At 40.1% G+C, this 26,490-nt stretch overlaps 2 protein-coding genes and 1 long non-coding RNA gene across 8 annotated transcripts in view; 2 read left to right on the forward strand and 1 right to left on the reverse strand.

Moving 5' to 3' along the window:
- Positions 1-623: 623 nt before the first annotated feature.
- LOC103147135 (radixin-like) lies at positions 624-15,225 on the reverse strand. Of its 2 annotated transcripts, XM_007565336.2 has the most exons (15): positions 15,037-15,225; positions 13,189-13,268; positions 8,655-8,738; positions 8,440-8,535; positions 8,166-8,288; positions 7,841-7,992; positions 7,339-7,422; positions 6,951-7,097; positions 6,105-6,201; positions 5,842-6,005; positions 5,385-5,515; positions 5,128-5,288; positions 4,934-5,026; positions 3,486-3,716; positions 624-2,456 (listed from the first exon to the last, which is right to left on the reverse strand). In XM_007565336.2, exons 2-15 carry the CDS (start codon positions 13,198-13,200, stop codon positions 2,292-2,294), a joined length of 1,740 nt encoding a protein of 579 aa, XP_007565398.1. In that variant the 5' UTR covers positions 13,201-13,268; positions 15,037-15,225; the 3' UTR covers positions 624-2,291. The 2 variants fall into 2 exon arrangements, with proteins under 2 accessions (XP_007565398.1, XP_016533595.1); XM_016678109.1 differs by lacking the exons at positions 7,841-7,992; positions 8,166-8,288; positions 8,440-8,535; positions 13,189-13,268; positions 15,037-15,225 and having other exon boundaries at positions 8,655-8,713.
- LOC107837779 (uncharacterized) lies at positions 9,362-10,545 on the forward strand. The gene is made up of 2 exons (XR_001663824.1): positions 9,362-9,935; positions 10,111-10,545. It is a non-coding gene; the product is annotated as an uncharacterized LOC107837779 (long non-coding RNA).
- Positions 15,226-18,169: 2,944 nt separating the features above from the next.
- Positions 18,170-26,490, forward strand: part of mcf2la (mcf.2 cell line derived transforming sequence-like a) — a 38,296-nt gene continuing 29,975 nt past the window's right edge. For 3 of the 5 annotated variants that reach the window (XM_016678099.1, XM_016678103.1, XM_016678105.1), the window contains exon 1: positions 22,987-23,134. In XM_016678099.1, the coding sequence (XP_016533585.1) occupies positions 23,002-23,134 (133 nt within the window). In that variant the 5' untranslated portion in view covers positions 22,987-23,001. Of the gene's footprint in view, positions 18,261-21,751; positions 21,846-22,986; positions 23,135-26,490 lie in introns of those variants that run through there. The other 2 variants (XM_016678102.1, XM_016678101.1) reach the window with 2 other exon arrangements.

Raw genomic sequence — 26,490 nt, forward strand, 5'->3', positions numbered from 1 at the left:
CCAGTAACATTACATTTTGATGAATGTCATCACAAAAAGCATCTTTGCACAACGGATAAGTTGCTCAATGTTTCATATATTATGGTTCAAAAGGCTCAGTCACCATTGACAGTAGAAAAGACAAATGCGCCACGAGAAATTTCTACAGTGTAGAAGATCATGTGGTCTGCAGGTTATGGGATCAAACCTCAGGTGTAAGAGATGCGGGTTCAGATCTTGGTCTGTAAATAAAGTAGCTGTTCATGCTTAATTTGGTATTTAATAGGATTTTTAGGTTAAAATGCACAAAGTTAATCATAATCAGTCAAAATTAAGGCTATATGCTGCTTAAATATGTTGATCAATCTATTTTTACTCCAGAAATGCACCGATTTTAAAGTTTTTTGTCTATATTTCTGTTTTGGCATCAAAAACAGGAAAAAAGGAATATTGGCAGCATCAGAACTTAAAGATGCAACAGCACCAGGAGATTTTTTTTTCTCTCCTAGACACTTGGAATACACAAAAAAATTATTTCAAGGACTAAAAGTGGATTTTTCATGACATATCTCCTCTAAGTTGTTATTGAAGAACGGGGGAGAAATGTGGCATTTGTGTTTTAAAGAATACAATACAGCAAAACGAGTTTAAAATGTAAAACTTTTATTTGTGAGCCAAAGAAATGGATCATGATCCACCTGTGCCCTCTAACTTAAACAATACAAACTAAAACATCAGAAATAAAAGACGGGGAACAAAAAAAAAAAAAATCATATCAAAAAGTGACAGCTGATGCCAGAGCCAACACAGTCAGCTTCTTTGTGTCAAACTGAAGATTTCACGGCTCAGACACGGAGATTTTGAGAGCACGGGCAGACATGATGGCAAGCGTTTCCCTCCTTCGGTGGAGCCGGCAGTTGAAACGACGCCTGGCTGCTGGTTTTCCAGTTTCTGTTTTTTTTTTTAAATCTCCAGGCGCTGGAAGCACCAGATCATTTCTTTGCACCTGCTGTGGCAAAAACCACGGCAGAAGATGCAGAAGTTGAACACAAAAAGCAGGCCTAAAACTGTGAACCAACACCAGCTGTCAGGTATAGCAAAAATAAAACTATTATTGGAAACTATATTTCACTATTGTGTTAAATCTGAATTAATAGATTTTAGGGGAAGGAACTTTGTAATTTTAACAACAAAAAAACAAACAAACAAACAAAACAAAACAAAAAAAACATTACGCGTTTGTTTCTTTTACATAAAGGCAGGGAGGGGAGGACGCATCCCAAGTATTTGACTTTCAGTCACCACTGCTTTAATTACTGAGGTAGAGATGCGTCCCGCCTTGGGACTGATGTTTTCATAAGCTCTCCAGTCAGAGAGGTGCCGAGGCTTCAGCTTCCATGTCCTTAAAAACCACCGAACCGATCCGTCCGCGTGTCCTTCGAACTCCCTTGGTTCCTTTGTGAGCTGGTAGGCAGAGAAAACCATCGACGGTGACTGGAAATGAAACACTGGGGACTCGACTGGAAAGCTCCAAAACACACACGGCATCACTACAACCGAACCATTTAGCTTATCTTTAATAATACTTTTATACTTGAGGGCGACGGCTGAGTGGCACAAGCTGATTAGTTACTGCTATGAATATATATATATATATATATATATAAAAAACAAAAAACATTTTCCCTTTGTAATCTTTGCTACATTCAATTGTCCGAACTCGCTGCTTGACAGAGGCTCTTTGTTCGTTTCTAATTCACAGAAAAGATTTCTTTTAAAATCTCAAAAAATACTGGCGGTTTTTGATCAGCCAGCCATTAAAAAAAAAAAAAAACTGCAGCTCCATTTCTTCCACATAAACCTCTAAATATTAAATCAGTTTGAATTGAAAGGACATAGTAAAGTAACCTCAGCTCTAATATTTGATATGTTTTTCACATGATGTAACAGAAGCTCTCCAAACGCTGATATGACCTGGTTTATCCCCACATCATCGATAAAACAAGCGAGAAACAAAAGCAGAAAAACGAAGGGGATCCGACTAAAGCTTTGCATACATGGGTCAAGGAAAACAAGAAAAACAAAAAATTAAAAATAGCTTTCTATGGCCAGGTTGATTCAGTACAAAATAAAACCTAGCTTTTGGTTTTACAGTTACTCTTTCCCAAAACATTTTAGGATTAATGATGACTGGCTCTGGCGATGAATATCTAGTTCAGAGCGGCTCTCTCTTAGGAAGCTTTGGCAATGTCCGACGAGCGATTTAACCAGACGGCCTGGGCAGGCGGAGGGTAAAAGAGGCGGCTCCGCTTTCACATGGACTCGAACTCGTCGATGCGCTGCTTGGTGTTGCCCTGCCGGATCTGTCGCAGCGTTTTGTACTTGTCTCGGCCCTGCTTGACGTTCTCGGCGTGCAGCACGTCGTTCTGCGTCTTCTTGGTCTCGTCTCGGGCGTCGGCCAGCTCCGAGCTCAAAGTCTGGACGGGAGAGACAGAGGAAGCCGAGGTTGACGAGGCAAACGGGAGGGAGGACAAATGGAGACAAATGTGAACAGGACAGAGGCAGAGGGGGTGATCTGATCAAAGCTGGAGGTTCAAAATGCTTTTTTTTTTTTTGCCCCCTTCATACTGTGAGCAGTCATTATGAGAGCATTCCTTCGCTCAACTTTCCTATCATCACTTTCTGTCAACATTAATAAAATATCCCAAGTTTCACTCAATGTCTGAGCTGGTCTAAGCTTAAAAACTTGACTATTTCTCTGCATATCCGATTCCTAAGAATTTTTGTTTGGTTCATTTTGTCCAGGTTTATAAGGTTCTTTGGAGACGATTGTAATTTGTTTTGGTTGTATAGCTTTAGTACGAGTCCTGGCTTATGCAGCAGCCAAGCTTGTATTTGAATTTTTTTTAATTTTATTTTTTAAATGCTGCTAAATCCAGATGTTTACACACACTGCATGAAATAAATTTATTAAAACATTTAGAAACATTAAGGTCGAGCAAAAAAACGACCGAGACGTCGATTGTTTCTGTATGCAGTGCATGCAGATATCTGGATTCAGCTGTAGGTGAATAAACATGGAAGAGGAAACAGATTTTTTGGGGGGCGAATGAGTCGAGTGTCTGATTGAAGCCGGGCTACAGTCTAAGCCAGCACAGCTCCTGCTGAGGGCAGGAGGACGAAGACGAACGGACAGACAAGTGTGCCTTTCTCTTACCCTTATTTGCCATTGCTTGGCCCGTGTTTCTTCTTTGTTACAAAACTGCTGTTAGAAAATAATATAGTCTTGTTGTTATTTGCTTTCGTGGGATGTAAATGTCTTTGTTTAATGAACCTTAAATAAGCAGTTTTTTTTTTTCTGGTTAGATTGTAGCAGCTTAACTGAAATGTGCTCCAGACCAAACGTTGAAAGTGGTTTCAGAAAAACGTTTGGCTCACGAAGCCAGACGCCACCTTCCTTCCTTCCTTGGAAACGACCTCTGAACCCTTTCATCAGCGCTTCTCACCTGCAGCTGCTTCTTGACCCGCTCGTTCTTCTGCGCCTCGGTGACGCGAGCCTCTTCGCTGCGGAGGTCCAGCTGGCAGACGCCCTCGTTGGACAGCTCGGCGCTGGCCTCGGCGTGGTTCTCGTCCTGCTCGTCGTGCTCGGCGTCGCCACCTGGGTGAGCGGGCGCCGGCGTCACGGCGGTCTTCAGCTCCTCCTTGGTCTTCTCCAGGTCTTCCTGAGCAGACAGAGCCTGCAGGCGAACAGAGAGAGAGGATTATACGGACGTTAAGACGGAGAATCACCAGGCTTTTGGAGCTGGGCTTGGCGCCGTCACAAACATACATGCTAACCTTGCATATCCGCATTATTAAAGTCACAGTGTCTATGCGGGATAAAGCTCGTCAAATGTCGCAAGGAAGTGTTAAGAAAAGGCTAAAAAGATGATAAAATACAGAGATAGGTTAAGATTAAGTTGGTTAAAAAGCCTTTGGAAGTCAAATTTTCAGATTTTTTCCCCATATGGATAAGTGGGCAAACTGATGGATGGAAAGAGAGACACAACGGACGGATAACAGAAATAAATGGGTGAACATTCGGACAGACGCAGAAAAAGACAAACACGCACAAAAAAGAATAAAACGGACGGACAAACTGATGGGTAGATAAAAGAATGAATAAAAAGTTAAATCCATGAACGGATCATCTAACCGATGGGTGGACAGAATAATTAATGTTTAGATGCACAAACCAACAAGTGGGGGGAAAAAAAAGTGAAGGATATTAGGGGTGTAACAGTACACAAAAATAAAGGTAAGTTACATACCTTAGTTTTAATGTGGCGGTTTGGTTTTCGGTTCGTTTTAATCAGAAGAAAAACAAAATTTTATCCCTCCTTTTACTTGAATCAGTAAAAACACTGATTAAGAACTGACTGGAGATCTGTTTTGATTTCAGCGATTACTAAAGCAGGTAGAGAGACGACGACTTCAAATTGGTTATCCTAACATTCGCTAATGAAGAAATATGAGCCAAAGTACGAGTTAGACTCGCATATTACAAGCAAACCTGTCGTCTGAAAACAACGTCTGCCATGATAAAGACTGACACAGCCTTGGAGGCAAGTTCAACGATGTCAGGTGACATCATTTAAGGTGAGCTATTTAGTAATCTTTGGACTCCTTTTCTTCCTCAATTGGTGTTAAATAAACCTTCATGTTGTGGGCTCTACTTTGTTTTGGTTTAGTTTTTTATTATGTTGTACAGTTGGCGGATGTCCGTTTCTGTCACTGCTTCTCAAGAGTTAAAACTGACTTTGAAATATGGAATCAACACCCTGAGCGAACATCACACTTGAAAAAAAAAAAAAAAAAAAAAAAAAAAGGAGTGATACAGAATCATATGTCTTAAATACTCCTGACACACACATTCAGTTTTTACAATCTTTAAAAGTAATGATGACTGCAGTACCTTGTGCTGCCACTCGGTGGCCTCATCCTCCTTCTTCCTCTTGGCATCCTCTAGGAGAGCAATCTTTGCTGTGAACTCGGCCAGCTCGGCGGCCTGGGACAAAAAAAAAAAAAAAAAAAAAAGCACAGCCGTGTTACAGACACCGAGCGCAAACACTAGATGAGTTTCAAACGTGCCAAAAGCCAAAAACAGACCAGTTGCTCTTGGGTCTTCTGCTGGTCTGCCGCCTGCTTGGCCAGCTCCGCCTTGGCCTCTTCAGCTGCTTGTCTCTCCCTCTCCAGCTTCTCGGCCTCCTCTCGCGCCTTCTGTCTTTCCTGCTCCAACTCCATGGCCCGGCGAGTCTGTTCTTCAAGCTCTAGCGGAGGGCACAGACACGGGTCCAAGTTGATTTAAACCGATGGTGCAGTCGCAGCAGACATGATGGACGGAGGGAACAGAAGAGTAGGGGTACCTCTCTGAGCCTTCATGGTCTGCTCTTCGATCTGCCGCAGCCTCTCCATGAGCTCTTCCTTCTCTCGCTCTATTCTGTCCTTCTCCTTCTCGGCAAGCTCTCGCTTCTTCTTTTCATTCTCCAACTGGGCCCTGAGAACATTCATAATCAATACGCCAAGTGACTGTTTCTATAGGGAGGCACAGGGCTTCGTCAAATGATTTGAACACATGAAGAAACACGGGGCGTTGGGGACTAGAAGTCTAGTTGACACACAGCTGCAGTCCATCTTTGATGATGGTAAAAGTTTCACTCTGGGTTTAAAATTCTTCATATAATCAATTTCAAGTTAATTTAAAAAAAATGTTTTTATTTTTTTTTTCTTGATGGGAACATTAAACGCATTTTGTTGGTTATTTAGTCTCTTTTTCCAGTCTGTTCAGTGTTTTCTAAAGCGTGTTACTGACAGTGCTCCTACCTTTCCATCTGCTTGTGGTGCTTTTCCTCCCGGGCCTGGGCCTTCATCTGCTGCACTTCAATGGTGTCAGGCTTTCTTCTCCTCATGTACAACTCGTGGTTACCCATACACAACGCCAAAATACGCTTGTTGATGCGCAGTCGCGGGGCGTAAAACACAAAGTCCTGGAAATATTGAGAGTAAAAAGTATACGTTTTCTTTTTTTTTTTTTAAAGAACTTGCATTGGTTGACGCCTCAGGCTCTCTGACGAACGTTTACTCACAGGTGCTTTTTTGTCAATAGGCTTGATCACAAACTTCTTGTCATTAAAGGAGATGTTTCTGATCTCACTCCAGGGGAAGCCGATCTTTGGCGTCAATCTGAAAGAGAGGAAACGGCAGAATTTAATTTTGAGTTTTCATGAAAAGAATTACACCAACGCCCACCATGGGTGGATTTAGCATTAAAAGTGGTTCAGACAATCAGGAATTACAGGCTGCTTGCTGCATTGGGATGCTTGCTTTCTTGTTTACTTCTCATGTTTCTTTGATAAGGAAAGAAAGCTGTAATCTTTGATAACGCAGATTGCTATCAAGAGGACATCCCATAAGATCAGAAATCCATTTTCCGTTTCCAAAGTGTGAAAAATAAATCCGATTCATCAGAACAGGAAATCCCCTGGAACAATAAAAAGATGGGAGTTTTCCCCTCCTTCCACCTTCTAACAATATCTGTAACTCTGCACCTTCAGGCTTAAGGTTACACCATAGATATCGTTATGACGACACACATTGACAAACCCCCACCAACTGTTACGACTGAGACATTAGGATATGAGCTTCCAGCTAATGGAGCCTCTGCAAAATTACAGCTTTATAGCTTAAAAATCTCTTTTTTTTATTCTTATAGTACAAGTAAATAAATTCCCAATGGATTTGCTACAGATATTCATTGGGACCAGGCTTTAAATACAGAATACAAACTGAAAACATCTTTGCATTTCCAAACTGTAATCCCTAAAAAGGACACATCTTTAATCCCAAAACCGGTAAAAATATTTTAATGAAACTCAAACTGTGATATTAGATATTAGATGTGTGTTTAAGTTGTAGGCTTGTGAATCCCTTACTTGTCCTCGTGTTCATAGATGTTGAGACCCAGAGCGTCCACGCCCAGCCACAGCTGTGTGCCCTTCTTGTTTTTGATCTCAAAATAATTCACTCCGTACATTTCCAGGTCTTGGGCAATTTTTAGGTACTCCATCATTGAATCTTCTCTAAAAAAAAAAAAAAAAAAAAAAAAAAGAGAAAATATTTTAAAACTATTACAACTATTAGAACAAAGCATTTTCTTGTAAAGGAGAATATATTTGACTGTTTTATCAAATACAAATTGGAGAAGAAAGTTAAATCAAACCTGGCGAAATTATATGGCGTTTTGTCACATTTAATCCAGTGATATTCTAACATTAAATGACAAATCTAAGCACATAATGATAGAAACACCTGAACAGCTACCTGAGCATTCCTTTGTGCTCCTCATGCCAGGCCTGTATCCTGTCCTCCCATTGCTCCTTCGTCAGCTTGTGCTGCTCCAGAACTCTGGGGGAAACACACAGACGGTGACGTTCACCTGAAGGAATGTCAAATAGCCTAAAATTGCTTCCTCTGGAGGAAATAATACAAGCACTCCAACAGGGAATGAAAAACAGTTGATTTTCCTTTCACAACAAAAGGGGTCACTCTCTGGAGGGCTGACCTCCAGACGTCAGGCGTTACAAAACAGTCTGGACTTTTTTTTTTTTAGTTTTTATCACATGACAGTTAAAATAAAGATATCTTTATTTTATTTTGAGCAACAATGCTCTGAATTCAAATGCAAACAACACATTTCTGGATTTAAAAAAAAAAAAAAAAACTTTGAAAAACAAATGTATTCTTGTCCTTCCACTTCACATTTCCGCACACCTTTGTGTTGTCTAGTCGAAAGCAGGGTCTATTGTTGTGAGCGTTCACATACCTCTGAGGCAGCAGTCTGTCATGGGTCAGGTATCCAGCCTTGTGGACGTCTTTGTTGTAGTCTCCATACTTGGCCTGGACAGCATATGAAGCCAGCAACACGGCCGTCTCTGGAGGACAGTAGTTCTCGTCGTTCAAAATGGCCTCTTTGACCTGAAAAAGAAATGAAAATGGAAAAACAAACAAACAAACAAAAAAAAAAAATCGCACATTAGAGATCCTGTGTCCAGATTTTTATTTTAAGTACGAGTGGAATTATGCAAAGGTTTACTTTTCTTTACAAAAAATAATAATAATAAAAAATTGTTTTAAATGAGCGTTTTTACCTGCAAGAAGAAGAGTCTCTGTGTGATCTCTTGGATCAGTTCCTCAGAAACGTCCTCTGGGAAGAACTTGGCCCTGAACTTGAACTGCAGAGGGTTTTCTTTTTTCACATCTTGCTGGGTCACCTGGGAAATATAACCAACATTGTGATCCATCACTGTCAGTTTATACCAACTAAGCAAGTTGGACAAAATTACTTGACATTTTAATTCAAACACATGCAGAAATACCTTTTGCAGATTGCTAAAGTAGAAATTAGCCCCCCAAAAAACTGACCTTTTTGTTCAGTTTTAGCCAGGTGGCGTAACCTTTACTGTCCACATACTGCAGACCGAAGAACCAAACCTCCCGCAGACCTACTGTTTTCACCACCTGGAATGGAAAATAAGGAAAAACTGCGCATGTCAAACCTTCCACGGCAAAGTTTTTAAAATCCTCCTCATGATAAGTGCAGACATGGTGACATGTTTATCTACTTTAGTGAGACTCACCTGGTCAAAAAGCTGTTTTCCTGTGGTGCTGGGCTGGATGGCAAACTCCAGCTCTGCATCCATGGTGGTCACACGGACATTGATCTGCACAAAAACAACAAAACATAAAAACTGTCATTTACTTTGATTATACTATTAGACATAGGTACAACTATCAGGATTTCCCTGGCTGATAAAGTGAATACAGCTAAGTGACCAAAAACAGGAGGAGCTCTTAATTCATAAAAAAAAAAAAAAAAAACGATTTCCTGTACTTGATCTACTATTGACACATAAGACTCAGTCATGAGAAAATTGGTTGATTCAGATCTTTGGCCATCCGACTGCTGCATCTCTAGTCCTACTGCAATGCCAAAGGCTTCACTGAGTAAATTAAAATTATGCAATAATGGACTTTCTACTAACTCATCACTGCATTTGCTGATCTCCTTGAGCTCCAAAAGTAGAAATAGTACAACTTTTTGTGTGAACCTATTTATTTAATAGATCTGCTCTTATCAATCCAACAGCGTCACAAATATCCAATCTAGAATTTTTTTGTGTTTTGGTGAATCTCTCTTGTGTCATCCATAGTTTAGTCCTGAATTTCAAAGCGAAAAACTTTCCTTTACCAAAGTAAAGCAAACTCCTCAAAGATCCTCAAAATATATGTGGAATACAACATATCAAATGACAAAAAAAATATATATATATATCAATTCCTGCACTGCTGGAATTGCAAAGGAACTTTAACGGAATATACAGCAGAAAATTTATATTTTAGCCGTCATGCATTCATGTTGTGGGATGAGGGCAGTTGAAGGGTTGTAGCGGCTGTCTGGGGTCTATTGGCATACCACGGCAGTACAAACATATTAAGTCGCTTCCATCATACAGACCAAGCACAGCATTGTGAGAAAGACCAATTCTTCAAGCCTGTTGCTTACAGGCCTCTGCTGGGTGGAGCAGACGCTAAAAGTCAGCCATTGGCTGTGGCTCCCTAAGCTGCACTGGCAGCAGGCCGAGCAGCAGCTGATGACAAAGAGCGAGGAGGGCTGACCTCAGAGGCATCTCACATCCTTCCTCTCACACCTACGTGCACGCAGCAGCACAGCACATGAGCTCAGTGGCGGTTTGCAGCACATGATGAGAAGCGGGAAGGCACTTAGCAGGGCGGATGGTGACAAGCAAGTAGGGCAGGATGCAAACACCAAGCGCAAGAAAACGAAATGACATTGTGAACGAGGCAGAGCGCAACAGGAAGCACGAGAGGAGATCTGGGGAAACCGAGATGAAATTACAGTAAGAGAACTAAAAAAAAAAAACAAAAAAAAAAAAAAAAAAGCTGAGGAGACGATTTTCTCCTTTTTCTGCTTAGCAATTATACACAAAACCTCAGGAATGATTGTTTTGGATTCCTCTGCTCTAATTTTAATCAATTTTTCTGCCATCATTCCTCTCTCGTGGTTTCTCTCAGCGTCGTCCCAAGAATGAAGAGCCCAGGAAACCTGAGAAAACGCTGAACTTAAACCTCGTGACTCCCACTGAGTACATGTGAAAAGCTGGAGCATGCCTGAGACAGGAGTCAGAACAGAACACGCACTCCTCTCTGTTTTTAAGTTGTGACACTCTGGTGTATGTGCTCCGCGTTTGCGGCGAAGCATGGAGTGGGACGCTGCCAAAACATTGGAAACCAATACGCTGAGGAAGAGGAATCTCGTCTGGAGCAGACAGTCAGTTAATCCCTTCGCTTGCAGACAGAGGGGGAGGAGATGAGCGGCAGCAACATGCTGGGGCTTTGACGCCGCTAATCAAACAAAGCAACAACTGCGATGTCTTCGAGAACTGACTTTTGCAAGTCCATTTGTTAGAGATATAATACAATTAAAGTTATTATTTGTGTGAAATTAGACCATCAATTGTCTGTTAGCTTGTTCCACACCAAACAAAGTTGCAGTTAGTGCGACATGGGAGTTCCTGAACGTGATGCACAGTCTGATCGGAAATAGATGAGATCTTTGAGTTTCCAACCAGCTGGTCACTGATTGGGCCCGTTGAGGCGTCTCTACCGATAAAGCACACGCAGTAAAAGTAGACAACACATGGAAAGAGACCGGCACACTGGTTAGGAACAGCAGATGACCACCTCGGTCATACAGACAACAGGAAAAACGTGACAAAAGCATTAAGTGGCTTCACCCTGATGGGTAAATCCTCAGCCAGTCAAAGAACTTTCAACCAGCTTTATTTACTTCTTTTGCCTTTTTAAAAAAAACAAAAAACATTTTCTCCACATCCTCTTCCGCGGTGCTAATCTTACTCAACTTTAGCCTTCTTTAAAGATTTGTGCAGCATCATTACCGGTGTGCGGTCAATTTATGAGATTCTCGCTCTCCATTTCAGCGGCAAAGCTCAGTTCTCACTGTGATTTGGCCATTGTTAAACGTGCAGCTGTTTAGTCACCGTAAGCTGTTTACAGAGGCTTTGCCGAGAGCGGTCTTAAAGCAAACCCACGCCGACTGCAGCCAGTACAGAGCTGCTAATCTGAGCTGCCAGGCTCAGAGCAACTGTCTGTCCCTCTGATTAACCTCCCAGCACACCGAGGGAATCCTCCCACACAGGGAGGGGAGGCCAGACAGGCCGAAAACTGTTCATTAGAAAGCAGGGTTGTCAGTTTACAGATACGTTCTGAAAACCTGGACGGGATCTTTACGTTGTGAAGCTCGGCCTTCCTCGACAGCCGCTTGGTTGCCTGGTGATCTTCTGTCTGCGAGCTGCACTTTTACTTCCACAGAACCAGGATGTTGACTTAAACTGGGCCCCAAAAAGTACACAGACCCCCCCCCCCCTCTCTCTCTCTCTCACACACACACACACACACACACACACACACACACACTTCAGCAAATAGCCTCAAGTAAGAAATCAGAAAGTCTTCTTTACCAAACGGTTTCCAAGCTGAGGGAGTAAAATGTTAATACAAATGAACTCAAATATTTGTTTAAAGCAGAAACCAAAGACTAGAGATGGACCAATCAATCACCCATATATTGGAATCAATCAATCTGGTGGTTCTCGTGTTAAAGACTGAAATCTGTTTTTATTTCTCCTCCTTTTTGATCAAATGCATGAACCAGAACTTAAAAATACGCTTTCATTACGACCCTCCCCAACCTAGTCTAGCTACAATACAAATGTCCGTTCTGTTTGATTAACTGGGTTAATCTAAAACACTGATATGGAAATGTGAGCTTTGCTTCTGAAGGTTCACAGGTTTGTGGTGAAGTTTTTTTAAATTTTAAACTTCTGTCACTCAAAAACTCAAACTTTACTTCGATATGAATTTCTTACTTTTGGTTAAGTCTGACCAGCCACTTCCCTTTTTTCCCCTCTCGTTCTTCCACAGACTACACTGCATAAAGAAGAGCGGCAATGTGTTTGATAGAGGATGTTTAAAAGGGGAATTACAAGATTTTTGTATCAAATAACGTTCCCTCGTACATATCTGATTTTTATTAAGCTAAAAAAAAAAAAGCGCCAACCTGTACTCCTGATGTATTCAATTAAAAAAAAAAAACCCAACAACTGATTTCATGCGGAAAAATTGCCCGATTCAAATCAATCTGATTGATTGGTGCATTCGTAAACAATTAGTTTCACATCCAGACATGAGAGGCACTTTAGAAAATCCAGAGATAGCTGGTAGCTATACAAAGCCACCAGATTTTTCTCTATGACCAGGCATTGATCCTAGCAGAGCAGCAGGTTGTTTACTGAACGATGAGAAGAGGAAGTGAGGGAGGAAATCAGTGCTCGGCTGTTCCTCTTTAAATCTCCCTGAAGCCCAAGCCACCTCCTACCATCCAAGAGCAGGGAGGCGCCTCACTTACAGCGCGCCTCAAATTCAGCCAGTTTGTATTTTGCAGCTTCCTAATTACAAGTCATATTTTTATTTTTCCAAAATACAGATGAAGCCTCTTTTAATGATAGAGTGTTGTCCTCTGCTGTAAAGAATTTAAAAATAAAAAAAAAAGTATAAATTTGAGTTAAAAGGTTGAGTTACAAAACTGTAAGAAGCAACTTTGCTCGCGAGCAGAAGAAAAACTTAGCCAGAACGAGACAAATGTGGAATAACTCGTTTAAAATAGCCAGGTTGATCAGCGCCAAAGGAGTGTGAGAACAAGGATCGCCAAGTCTAATTTGGATAAAGAGGCTCGACTGTGGAAAGCAGACACCCATGACAAGACTGCATCAAATTGGTTTTGTTTTGGCGCTGTTCACATCCTTGGACTGAGGCATTCTCTTTTTACCCTTTTCAACAACAATGGGTGCAGTGTTGCTGCTGCAGGCCCAGTGGGCTTGGCACTCTGCAAGACAGTATGGCTGTTGTTTACTTGGAAGAAGTGCATGAGGAGTGGAAGGAAGCAGGACGGCGAATGTACCACTTCCACGACTCTTCGCGTTTATCTTTAAGTAAATAGATTTTGAACACAACGGGGAGACTATTTGCACAACTAACGCATGCAGGAATGACGCATAAATTACTCCATCTTACCGGTTTAGGCATGTTTGCTTCCTCTCCACCTTTCGCCCAACAGCTGAGAGGATAAATCCGTCAGCGGACGGAAGTGAGACCTAAAATTTAAAGAACATTTTTAAAAAAAACAAAGCAAACAAACAAAAAAACAAGTCATTTGGCAATGGATGAGTTCAGGGACAGTCAATACATTCAATTTTCACACCAGAGTCCAGAATCTCCCAGCCAAGTCTTGATAGAAGTATTGAAAGTTGCAAATAAAACAAGAGGAACTTTATGTGAAGTCAGGAGGGAAAAGGATGAAAACAAATACTTTCCCATCTCTTTCTTTCGATGACAACACAAAACAAAGAGGTGCTTGTTCAGTGAATGCCACCATGTTCGCTTAAAGATACACAAGTGGAAATGGAAATAGTCAGAAGGGAACTGAATTGCAGCTAAGCCATTATGTACTTATTTAAGGGGGGAATACAGTCATTTATATGATAAATTCTGTGTCAAAAAAACAAACAAACTAAAAATCATTAAAACTTGTATGCATTTATATTCTGTCCCCAATTTAATACAGCTGAAAGTTTTTTGGGGCGTGTCTTTGCACATTTACTGACATTTCTGTCTTTCCTTCTTCATAAAATAGATTATATAAAGAGCAGCTTTAGCACATATTCTCAATGGGACTTGGATTTGTTCATAGAATAAGCAATTTAAACACAAGAACATGCTTTGATTTAATCAAACTGTAGCTGTGCCTGTAAGTTGAGGGCAGGTGTTTTCCTCCCCAGTCTTATTTGCATCCTCAAACCATTTCCATTTCCTTCTACGTTGTCGGATACAGTCACTGCTCCTTGGTTTTAGATGAGCTATCCCAGCTTCCTAAGCGCTCGGCCAGACTGAGATTTAAAGAGGCAAAAGAAAATGAGGTGGATTAGCAGTGCTTGCCAACAACTGATGGCGTCACCCAGGACATGTTACTGCGGAATACAGTCTCTGCTGCCCAGATATTGAGCTGCTAGCATGCCAGGATAGTCAAGTACAGCAACAGTCTTCAGTCAGAGGTTTCTTCCAATTGGTTGCAAGACTGACTGCAACCAGACAGCATCACCGCCCACAAGTATTTGAAGAAACTTAGATGGTACGAGTTAAGACATTTCCCTTTTAGATACTTCTTGGACTTGCACTTTATTTTGGGCAGCTTAATGTTATAATTTTACCATAAAAGTGTCTAACACACACGTCCAACTTATTAAAAATTAAAATTTAATCCGATTGATTGAAACAGTGCGGATTTTTTTTTACAACTGGGGCGTTTGAAGGCCAACATGTCTCGTTTAATCAGCTAGCTCACCTATTTACCCGCCGATTTGGCTTCCGTTTAAACTGAAATGTAACCACAACTTCATCAAACAGCGGCGAGACAACTGTTGCTCCGCTCGTAAAACACACTAGCATCAGACAGACGCCAAGAATACTTTCAATGTTTGAGAGAAACAAACAGCATCTTCTTTTTGAGTTTCTAACTACAGCACGTCAATTTCTATCCGTGTAAATATACATTCTTTAGAAGGGAGCCGTTGAAATCTGACATTTTCATGCTAGTGGGTGTAGTCCGCATAACGGGACGAGCCTAGCCGAGGCTGTGAAGTTTTGCTTCTTGGTAATTCCCTAAATTTACCAACATAATTCAGAAAGTCGTTGAGAAAGGGCTAATAAAACCATGTTTTCTGAGAGTTTGTTCAGTTTAATGTACACAATCCGGTTTAAATCTATATTTGTGAGACGCGAACGGCGCGAGCACGAGGACATCCGCTAGTAGCGCATCAAAGTTGAAGAGAAGCTCATCTTTTTTTAAGGGAGAGGCAAACTCACCGGGGGTCGACTTGTCTTCCTCAAAATTCAAAGGAACAAGCTGAGCTGCAACCAATTGATCACAACGATAATTGAATGCCGATTCCCGTTTTTAAGTCTCTTACACTCAATCACCTACAGACATGAGAAAAGCGTTTAAGTCTAAACAACCGTAAGGCGATTTGGGGTGTCCGCGTCAATGTGCACGTAATAAAATACCGTATGTTCCGGTTGAAGCTTACAAAATAAAAGCCTAATTCGGGAAGGTTTGAAGAGGGAAGCAGTAGACCTTAAAACATTTCGGGTTCTAAAGGTTTTCCCCATAGATATAAGTCAAATTTTCCATATACTAAACAGGAATGCCACATCAAAGCTGAATACTAATGTTCTGAGCTCAAATTGGAAGTTGAAACATTTTATTTTGTAAATTCTATTTTATTTTGAAGCACAATTCCAACATTTCCGACCAAGTCTTGGGTTCTTATTACAAACTTGACACGCTTTTATATATAGGGATGTTCAATATGGCTGTCAGGCAAGGCAGGGATGCAACATCTGACTGGGTTATTATACGTGCCGTTAAATACATGGAGGGTGGATTTAACTAGCTCAAAATCGAGTCGATAGCATCCACAGAAATTAACACATGAAGTATTTAATTTTTAGGAAGGAAAATAATAATGTACAAATTTTTGCATTTAAGAGCCTGAACTGAGTTGAGCGCCCCACTCTGGAAATATGAGTCCAGGCTCAAAGTTTAGGGGATTTTGCTAAGAACCTCATACTAAAAATGTAAAATATTTAATTCATATTTGCACTTCATCTTACATGTTTGAAGCTGATTGCCTCTGTTATATTTGTCTTAATGCCTGTCAATCTTTCCTAAAATATTTTCTATGAAAACTTATGCAGGTTGTGAAAATACAGTGAAATTTGGGGCAGCTACTTTTCAGAAATTATCCACAGGGTTGTTATACAGTCTGGGAAATTATGTTCATTGATTTTGCTTTAGTTAAGCATGGAAAAAGACATTGAAAAAAATATATATTCCCGGACTCAATCCTCATATTTCAACTCTAATACTATAAAACAACTCTGTTTTTTTATCCTATGGGAAAATTGTATTTTTATCTTTAAGAATGTAAGTGTGACAATTTTTTATTCTCAGAAATGGGATAAAATCAAGCTAATAGTTTCTGGTTGTGGCTCTCTAGTGACATCTGCAGGTTTTACGGTGTAAATGACAGAAAACATTTTCCGCAGCTGAGAACGATTCAAAAACGGTCCTGCACATTTCTTGCTGCGCTCACTGTACTCTCGCATAGCAAAGTTAGAAATGAGCTATTAATAACTATCATAAACTGAATCAAAACCTAAAAAGACACAAAGCAGGAACTGAACTAAGCTAACACAATTAAGAAGATGCAGCTGGATCCAACTACTTGAGGAGGCGGAGGCAGACGCAAGCAGGTAAGTGTTAAGGAAAGCTTTCACCATTTAAAAATCTAGTTCTCTAAAAACACACAGTTTTATTTGTTGCTTTACATAACAGCAAAAAAATTATTGTTTTGTTGCATACAGGAATATCTCTTTTGGAGAGCTTAATTACTTTATATGTAAGTCATAAATATGGAAGATAAATCAATGGCCCCCTATTGGCTTAAATCTGCATTTCATGCAGCCTTACATTCAGGGTGTTATATTCAGGTAAACACACAAACAAATGCATACAAGCAAATTAGAAGTGCATCAAACGTATATCACCAATAATTCAGAAAACTGACTCCACAATTAGATAAATTACACAGCGTAATATTTTTTTTATTATTATTTTTTTTTAGCAACGTTCAGTCCTCACTCTACAAGAAAAAGCTTGGCTCTCTTTTTAAAATGTAATCTACTCTTCACTTCTTTCTAGTTAGTGTTAGGAAATGCACACACTGCCTCAGTCGAATTGGTTCTGCTTTAAAAATCCATGAACGGTGCTACTGTCCATGTTGTGTGTTTTTTTTTCTTCCACTCAACTTTTTAACGTCCCTCAACTTTTCACTTCTGTACATCATTCTGTGAAAATGATTGATTAGATTAACTCATTTGCCAATAACTTGCACGCAGTATCCTTAATGTCAATTTTATTCTTGCTTTTCACAAATGTTGTGCGTTTTCTCCTTGCATCTGGTCATGAAGCTGCCGCGCTGAGACAGAACCCAAAATGTCTCTGGATAAACATTCGTCTCGGTGCCAAACTGAAACCAAAAGTGAGTTTGTTCCCTTTTTTTTTTTTTCTGGAAATTACGCCCATTTAAAATCTGCTGATTCCTCTGTTTCCGTATCCTCTGGACTCCCCCCTTTCTTTGGCCACATCTGAAAAAAAAAAACAACTTGACGAACAGAAGCATCACATTGTGCTGCACATGGAGTTCGCTCGCCTTGGTCTGTATTTAGACTGGCATATCACCACGTCACAAGATCCTAGTCCATATGACTGCGAGCACGCTGCTGTATTGTCAAAGCAATGAAAGGGCCCTCTGTGGGGATAATTGGACGGGGAATTGGACGAATTTGTGTTGATTGTTCTTACCAGAATCAATCAGGTGGGGATCCATGAGATAAAACACCAGACTTTCAAAGTGGGAAAAACCTGAACTGAGCAATATTTGGAATTTTCACAGAAATGATGAGAAACGAGAGTCAAAAGTAGAAATAGGCGACTTTCTTAGTTTAGTTTTATTTTAAATGAAACCCTGAGGTGATCACACAGTGCAAAGCTAACCTCAGCTACATCGAAAAGGATCATCACATTAGCAGCTGTAATGTTGTTAAAGCGGGCGCAAGAGCAGAATCATGGAGGTCATTATGTGTTATGCGATTGCAGAACTGCCTCCAGTGTCCCTTCCTTCCTCTCCTCCTCCCCTCCCGCTCTCCATTCAGCTGACCAAAATAAGCATCCGTCTGTTCCTCTTCTCGTTATTCCTTCTGAGGAGTTTCACCTGAGCCGTACTCCTTGCAGGGCGCTCGCACGTCTGAACTTTAGCTCTGTGCAGTTTGATAAATATAAATTTGTTGCGTTTGTTCATTGCGTTGCTACAGGCTGTGACTTGCATGTGAAGAGAAGTCTGCTGAGAGCTTTTTTTTTTTTGTTGCTGTTGTTGTTTTTAGTCCAGTTAATATGGGACAAAAGGCATCGGTGGTGGAGGAGGTGGACGAGGTGGACGAGGCGGTGGAGGTATTCTCAACAGTCGGCGGTAAGAAGAGCCTCTGCTTTCTGTCATGTTTTTCCTCTTTGCGTCTTCAGATTTTGTACGCATTTTCACTCCTTGCCTCAAATCTGGTTTGAGACATTTCGGAATCATGTATGCAATAAAAGCCCGTAAAATCACACAAAAAAATAAAATAAAATAAACATAAAAAAATGGCGGTAAAATCTCCTCAACCAGTAAGTTTATTTTAAGTGCAATACAGTTCATTCCTAGTTGTATTGCACATTTTATTTCTGTATTTAAAAATAAATCTCAGTAGCCAACACTTAGTATGTGCCAGACTTTTTTTTTCTTTCTTTTAAGATTTGTCATTCTAAAACAAAATTCTGCAAATTTCTGGAAATTGACGCACAGTTTTGGGTTTATTTTTTAACTATTTTGTGTGTTATTTTGCAACAGCAACTCTGGCAATGCAACAACCCCTCAGTACGATGCTGCCACCACCTTGCATGACAATTGCTACGTCATTCTTACACTTCACATCGTCAGTTTGATTCTCCCGAACATTAATTCTTTCCATTGGAGCCAAAAATGCCTAACCTTTATCTTGTCTGACCGTGAAAACCTTTGTCCAGAATGTTCTCATTATATTGGTTTCTCTCACTTAACTTGCTTTTAGCGTTTTCACACACTAGAAGAATAATACAGCAAACCTTTAAGTCACAAGATGTGGTGATACCAAGCTGGCAGAAAAACTGTCTGAATTCATAAAGTGCTTTCCTATAGAAAAACAAATGCAGTGGAGGAAATTGTGGCACTTTTTCTAATAGTGTGACTAAATAGTAGACAGACTTTTCTTTGGAAAATTTGCCTATTGGCAGATGATTCAAACAGCTTCAGCAAAATGTAAAAAAAAAATGGATGGAAAATAATCAGTGTTTCACTTTTTATACAATTTAATATGTCACAGCTTTTTCCAAAGTTTATTGAATTATTCTCTTTGCTCAAATACCTAATTATGGAAGTATATTAAAGTCATTTAAAGTGGCAGATAGTTGCATGTGTTGAATCGTTAAAAACGTCTTCCTCGGCCTCTCTTCCTAATGAAATGATTTATTTTCATATCATAGCTGCTCGAGTGGCTTGATTGGCCAAAATATGTGACTTTACATCAACCCACTTGCAATAAACGACTTTAACAGAGACTTTCCCTTAATAATTTTCCTTTTTTTTTTCCTCTACGCTTCCCAAATTGTTTTCTCTCTGTGACTAATAAAACTCTTTTGCTTTGTCAGATGAGAAACAAGAGTGCTACTAATATTTGGGCGAGACAGAAACACATATGAATATATCCACATCCTGTTATGCGATAAATCGATTCCTGGCTGTCTTGAGAACTTGAGAACACTGCGTTCAAGAACAATCTCAACACGGCGGGGGGGGAAAAAAGTTGGAACAATTCAACTTTTTGTTACAACTTAACTCCCGACTGTTCTGCTTCACTCATTAATAAATCAAATTGTGCAGGATACCAGATAATGAAAAGTGCATGAGCAGACTTTTCCTGTTACCTTTGAAGTCGCAAAGTGGGAATGTCATTGCGATTGTGTGATGATAAAATTAGGTAAGGCAGAGATAATGCAATCGTCCAAAGGAGGTGGAGACCTTTTGCAGATGGCACCAGTGTAATTTCTTATTTCATTCATTTAGTAGCCGTAACTTCCAAGCAGTGCCTGGAAGTGCCGGGGGGCCACAGGAGCTCCCCCTGTTTGAGCTTGGCAGCGTCGGAAAACGCAATATTTAAAAAATGAGCTTCAGATTGTTGGGAATGATTAGATCTGCTGCAGCTGACAGAATCGCATAAAGCTGTCAAGGCTTTAAACACGTTAGGCGGCATTTCGAAACTCTGCTGCATCACAGGAGAGAAGATGATCGCATGTTTTTTTTCCCCTACATATTTTTTATTATTCACTTATTTCACGAAGCTCCTAAGAATGAAGGTCGTCTCTGATGCACTTTTGTGTCGTTTTAAGATCACAAAGTAATAATGCCAGCTCTAGCTCTGACAGCAGCTGTCCTGAGAGGGAATCAAACTCATTTAAGTTTTTATTGAGAAGTGTAAAACTGCCACATGATTTCGGAAAGCAAAATATTACCCTTTCTTTATGAAATGATAAATGCAGTGGCCTCAAATAACCTGGTTATTGATCAGTATTTAAAAAGAATATTGTATGTTACTCCATGTCATGACATTCTTCACAGAAAAACTGGGTTTTAATGTCGTTTTCAACAATTTTATTACTTTTAAAGCTACGTCGTACCCTTTTTTTTTTAATCACTTGCAGTGGATAGATGAGTACACCTAATTGTGCAGACAAAATTAAATTAATTAAACATTTATTAAAATGGGAATTTTTGTAGTTTTTTTTTCCATTATAAAAGATTAATTTAATTCTGATTTATTAAAAATCTAAAAAATAAACCCCCAAAAACAACAACATTTGAAAGCAGTTCAAGTTGTTGAATTTGTTTTCTAGTATGGGTTTTAGATTTTACATATTAGGTTTGACTTTCTAAAATGTCCTAATTGGTTGACTTCTGTAAGAAATTGCTTGCAATGGATTTTATTTAGGGGTATCTGAGCAACGGGGGTGTGAATGTAAATGCCGTAACGTGCAGGATTTGTGTCCATTTTGAATTTTTTTTTTTTTGTAGCCTAGAGACACGTACACACACATGCTCCGATGGTATAATTAGCTGTTGGGGGGATTCTTGTCCCTGCCCACCCTCCACCCTGCTTTTCCTGAGATAAACTCATGAAGTGAGATAAATAACCACACACTCACTAGACACATATACCGCTGCTAAACTGAGGGAAAAGGGACATGTAAAGCAGCAGGAACTGAGTTTACTTTGTTATATTTATTTAAAAAATATGGTATGGTTCAAAAAATGTCTCTTTTGGAGTTGATTCAAGAGAGCCAAGAGTTATTCCAGCTGCTACATGATGTGTGTGTGTCGATCAGCCTCCTGACCCGACACACACCGACCCGGAGAAGAGGTTAGTGTCCATCACGCTAAGTAACTTTGGGGCTTTTACATCTGAAAATCTCCACTTTTTATCCATTCTTCTTGAAACTTTTTCAGTTTCCTGTAGCTGAGTTTTTTTTTGTTTTTTTTTTAAATGAAGTGGCGAGACGACAGAACAGGATTTCCTAACAGCAGGGAAGATACGGGACTCCCCTGTTGTGTTTCACTTGTATTTTTTTAAACGTATAAGAACAATCCCGGTGTTTATAACTCCCGCTGGTTCTGCGGCACCAACGTGTCCGCGTCTTTATCAAAACGGAGATCAGGGCCGACTCTTTCCGCTCGGCAGACCAGGAGGGGCACTAGTGGACTTTTGGTTTGAGCCTTGTTACTGATTAGTTGATATGACCTCTGCGAGGGGCTAATTGGAGACCTCACCCCACCAGTCGGTATTTCGCCGGCGTAGACGTGCGTTCGCAAGTCAGCTGGCTGGCAGGTGAAGTCGACCTTTTACCTTCGCCATGTGCGCCTGGCTCTGCCGCGGCCGTCAGACTGCAGAAATGACAAAGGCTCATAAGTCCACACAGACAAACACGCAAGGTGAGTGTTGCATTTTCTGTCTGCGTGGGCTGGCGACTGAGCAGGCACGCTTTGTCTGAACAGGGTTGGAAAAAAGCTCTGTTTAGGTGTAGCAAATGAGTTTGTAGATGATTTATGTGCTGCATGAAGCTGTTCAGCCAAAAAAAGGGTGAAAAAGTAAAGAAATTTGGAAAACTCTTCAATGAATTTGAGTTTGTGTAATGCGATTTTAAGAGTCAGTTCAAATATTTGCGGAGAGCCAGGCTCCTGGTTGGACTATTCTACCATCAATGGTTTGGGATATCAATTTCAAGGGTTATTTTTCTTCTAGAAGCATTTAAATATGCAGTTTTATCAAATTTGTCCCTTGTTTTCCATTCGCTACTGCTTTTTAATGTGTAACATGGCTGTTATGCTGCCGATGAGGCTCCCTACAAGACTTTTAACTTCTCTGATGATGAATATACCTGAGATAAGATGCCAAAGCGTTGAGCTCAAACACATATATTGTAACGTTGAGTAAAAACACCAAGCTTAGTTTAGCTTAGCTCAGCGATAAGTTCCTATATTTTCAATGCCATGACTGGGATATTGGTGATTTAAAAACCTTCTTTCAGCCAGCTGTGCGGTTGTGTGCAGATGTGTGAGTGACCGATGGAGCACTTTGTGCAGAGAAAACTCTGGTTAGTCCTAGCATATTGAAGCATGTTAGTGGAAAGTTTAGTGGAAAGAAAACCTGAATTTGCAACAGGCCTTTAGAGGGTTGTGAAGGAACGTCCAGTTTAAGTTTTGCTGAGATCTGTTTATCAAAATTAACATAAAAAACTCCTCGACATATATCACTTGTTTGTAATAAAGCTTTCCCGTCAAATTAACGGAGGGCCACCACAATTGCGTAGCTCATAGCAAAACAGATCTCAATTAAACCTCCGTAATAATCCCTAGCAAACTGTTCCTGATGGTATTTCCATTTACCTGCAGCAAACTGGCGCTGCTCAAACACACCGCGGGTTGAAAGGACACGTTGTCGCCGAAGGGTGGGGTGGCAGAAAACAGGAGCGACGTGATCACACGGGGCGTCTTGACAGGTGCGCAGCAGAAAGCGAGAGCTTGCAAACGGGATGAGGAGAGCAGAATAAAAGCTCGGCGACGTCCGTCCGTCCCTCCACCTGAGGAGATGGAGACGGTGAGGGAGAAGGTGGAGAGCGAGGATTTGAAGGAAGGCGGCGGAAAGGAGGGCTTTGTCTCCATTACTGTGGAGGAAATGAAGAGCTTTTACAGTTATACGCTCTGCTGCCAGCTGCTGCACAGTAAGTTTTACAGACATGAGTGATGAGTAAAGAACTTTTGCTGTCATTTTAAACGCATAAGATTTTATTTGATTTCATCTTTTAAAAAAAAGACATTAAAGTGTCCTTTTAACATGTCTAATTTATAGCTGCCGCAAATCTAAAAGGTACATCTAAGCAAAAATAAATGTGCAACTTTGCAGGAAATGTTTCATTTCCTTTGTTTTTAGTAAGCCACATTATTATCTTTTTTTTTTCTTTCCAAATAATCTCTGAAGCAATTAAGGGGGATTTTAGTCATTTGTTGTCTGACAGTTTCACTCTGCATGAAATGACTGGATTTCCTAATAGCATGCGAATAATTTGCATTATTAAGAGTCTTATTTTAATAAGATGTCCTCTCTTATTTTCCAGTTTTATGATCTCGGATGAGCCAACAAAAGCAGCCGTCTTTTAAAGTTTACAGACGCATTGTAGTTCATATAAAGTCGCTCTCTGAGCAAATATTTGAGCTTCTCTCTAGTTTATCCGAAGCGTTCGGGTCAGCTGTTTTTCGTCTCTCTTCTTCAGAAAAACGCCCTGACGGAAGCGCTGCGAGGAGGAGTTTAAATCGAAACAATCAGACATACGAACACTTTCAGTGTTTGTGTCCAACATCCTTATTTACTTAAGGTGGCACAGTAAAAGTAATTGTTTCCTGGAAGTCTTTGCGTAAGACAGATGAAGAGGTGTGTGTGTGTGTTTGCATTACATGTTTGTGACATAAAAAATTACATATTTGTCGACAACTGAACAAACTTCTTGACTTCTGTGAGAAGAGCAAATCATTTTCTCGATGGTTTCTGGTTCTTGACACCTTTGCGTGGTTCCACATGGCTAACCTGATCTATTTCTGGGAGCTTTGTTCTGTATTTAGACATGATGGGGATTTATTTTTAGCAACAACTCGTGTGTCACAGACAAAGACGGTGCTATGTTTCAGCTCTGCATCAGGTTTTTCTCATTAAAATTGCTCTGGGTGCTGAAGATATAACATTTTTGACATTGAAATATCTTGATGGGCTGAAAACCGCTTGCTGAAGTTCAAACTGAGTATCAGCATGAGGAACAAAAAAAAACCAAGAGGTTATGGTGCCAGATCAACTGGTCTGTATGTTTCAGAAACAGCTGATGTGATGGGAGTTTTATGAACAAGCAACTGTCAGGTTTACAGAAACATTTTTGAAAAGTTGGAAATGTCCAGTGAGCAGCAGTTGTGTGGATAAAAATGTATTGCTGGTATTACTGGTTAGAGGAAAATGGACAGACTGCTTTGAGGTGACAGAAAGTCTCGTCTGGATCTTGGTAGAAGACCATGTCCGTATCCATGACAACATGCTGAACCTTGAAGCTGACTGGCTGCAAAATAAAATTCTGATAAAGCCAACATCACCTCTTCACCCCTAATCATCTTTAAAAGCTCTGCCATTTGGTGAACTTTCTGAAGTTTTCTTTTCTAAAACTGATCCTTGAATAATACTTTTCTTGTCTTTTTTTGTTGGACGACTCAATAAATTGTTGATTTGGATGCAGTTGTACCAGCAGCAGTGCCTTTGCCTTTAAATACCTTTTTGATGAAAAGCAATGATGACAGCAAGTGTTTTCCACGGTTCACTTAAGAAAAAAGATTATTAAGCACCGCTCCCTTTTTAAAACGGCGGAATAGAAGCTGTCGAGTCATATAATTCTTTAAAAAGTTCCCAAAACTCTGGAAATACTTAATTTCCTTCCCAGTCAGGCTTAAGAAATCACAATGCATATATGGATTGGGCAACAGTCAGCAGACTTTTTTTTTTTTTACTTTTTGGAAAATATACAAAGGTGATTATGTTTGGAAAAACAAACTTATGGCACCACCAATACCGAAGTCTCCTGACTTATAATTGTCAGCTGTTTTTCTTTTCTTTTCTTTTTTTGTTTTGTTTTTCTGTGGTATTTCCCTGTGTTGCCTGTTATTTCTTGTTGTGGCAATTCTTCCTCTTTCTAGTCATCTTATGATTTTACAAAACCAGTTTCTTATTCTCATAATTGCTCTCTTTACTTAAGCTCTTACAGTATGTCTCTGTTTTTGATCTAATAAAGGTCCTTTTGCTGGACTTCCCTCCAAAGTTTTGTACATTTCTCCCTAACAGTTATTTAAATTAAAATGTAAATTGCATGGCATACATGCCGCATTACAAATTAAAAAAAAAAATTTGTTCTGGTCTCTTTTTTTTCTTTTGTCATAGAACCTGGCATTTTAACAAAGTCGTATCAACAAAAAAGACATAAATTAGGAATAAAGATGTATATTTTTTTGAGCTGTAGTAGAATATAATTGAAGGGATCAGCCGGCAGCAAACAGCTTTTGATGTTAAAAGAGGATATTGGTCATCTGCTTTATTAAGTTCCACCCCAGCAGGCAGGATAATGGCCTTCCCACACGGTTATATTGGACCTCAAAGACGGCGCTGGATTATAAAACAATAAAAATAGAATTACATTAACTGTTGGCTAAATATTGATACTTCGGGTGTTGTGTTTTATGGATGCAGGAGTCGGCTGTCACAGTGGCAGCAGAAGCGGGGCTGCGTTGACGGGTTCAGGCTGCTTTCTGTCGCGTTAATGTGAACTTTGAAGGAGGCGAAGTTATACGTCTGGTCAAAGGGAAGCAGAAAATTGACCTAATTGCTTCCTGCTACCGAATCTCTTCATCTGCAAACTATGATATGTAAAGATAGTGAGAGAGTTTAGTCGTGTAAGTGGTTTTAAAAGACTTGTGGTGCTAAATCCAAATATATATATATATTTTTTTTAAAAAGCAACTAGGTATTGACAAGTGTGTTGTTCCAACCTCTGCAGAGTTGTGTGTGTTTCCTATTTTAGTTGTTAACTCCTTTTCAGGCCTGTGTGAGTCATTTCTGAATTGGTGTCTTCCTGTTTACACAGCAACAGGCCGGTAGTGTCTGATCGCGAAACGGAAGAGTGCTGCAGCGTCTCTTCTTTAAAAACAGAAGATTTCTAAAACTAAAACTTCACCTGGAAGCCGCTCTGCCTGCAGTCTGCATCACGTCCGTTCTAACAATAAATAGCTTTCCGCAGCAGTCTCCTTCACATCCCACAAAAACAGACTTGGGTGCAAATTTTCTCTTCTGCTACTCTTATTGAATTAGTTTATAGAGCTGAAATATTGGAGTGTCATTTGAACATTTGAGAACATCAGGATGCCCTGTTACCTGGCGAAAAAAAAAAGAAGAAATCTGTGAGGCAAAAATGCTTTTTTGAGGTAACAGAAATGCTTTTTTTTAAAAAAGCATTTGTTGCCTTTGTCCCACGGCCAACTTACTCCGTCACCTAAG

The sequence above is a fragment of the Poecilia formosa genome, unplaced genomic scaffold, assembly GCF_000485575.1.
Source record: "Poecilia formosa unplaced genomic scaffold, Poecilia_formosa-5.1.2 Scaffold174, whole genome shotgun sequence".
NCBI lineage: Eukaryota > Metazoa > Chordata > Actinopteri > Cyprinodontiformes > Poeciliidae > Poecilia > Poecilia formosa.

What these genes read in the sequence shown, in the direction of transcription:
- LOC103147135 (XM_007565336.2), bottom strand. An exon ending in CTATTGACAAAAAAGCACCT is followed by an intron (nt 6,006 to 6,104) that starts GTGAGTAAACGT and finishes CAATATTTCCAG; the next exon opens with GACTTTGTGTTTTACGCCCC. An exon ending in CACCACAAGCAGATGGAAAG is followed by an intron (nt 5,516 to 5,841) that starts GTAGGAGCACTG and finishes GAATGTTCTCAG; the next exon opens with GGCCCAGTTGGAGAATGAAA.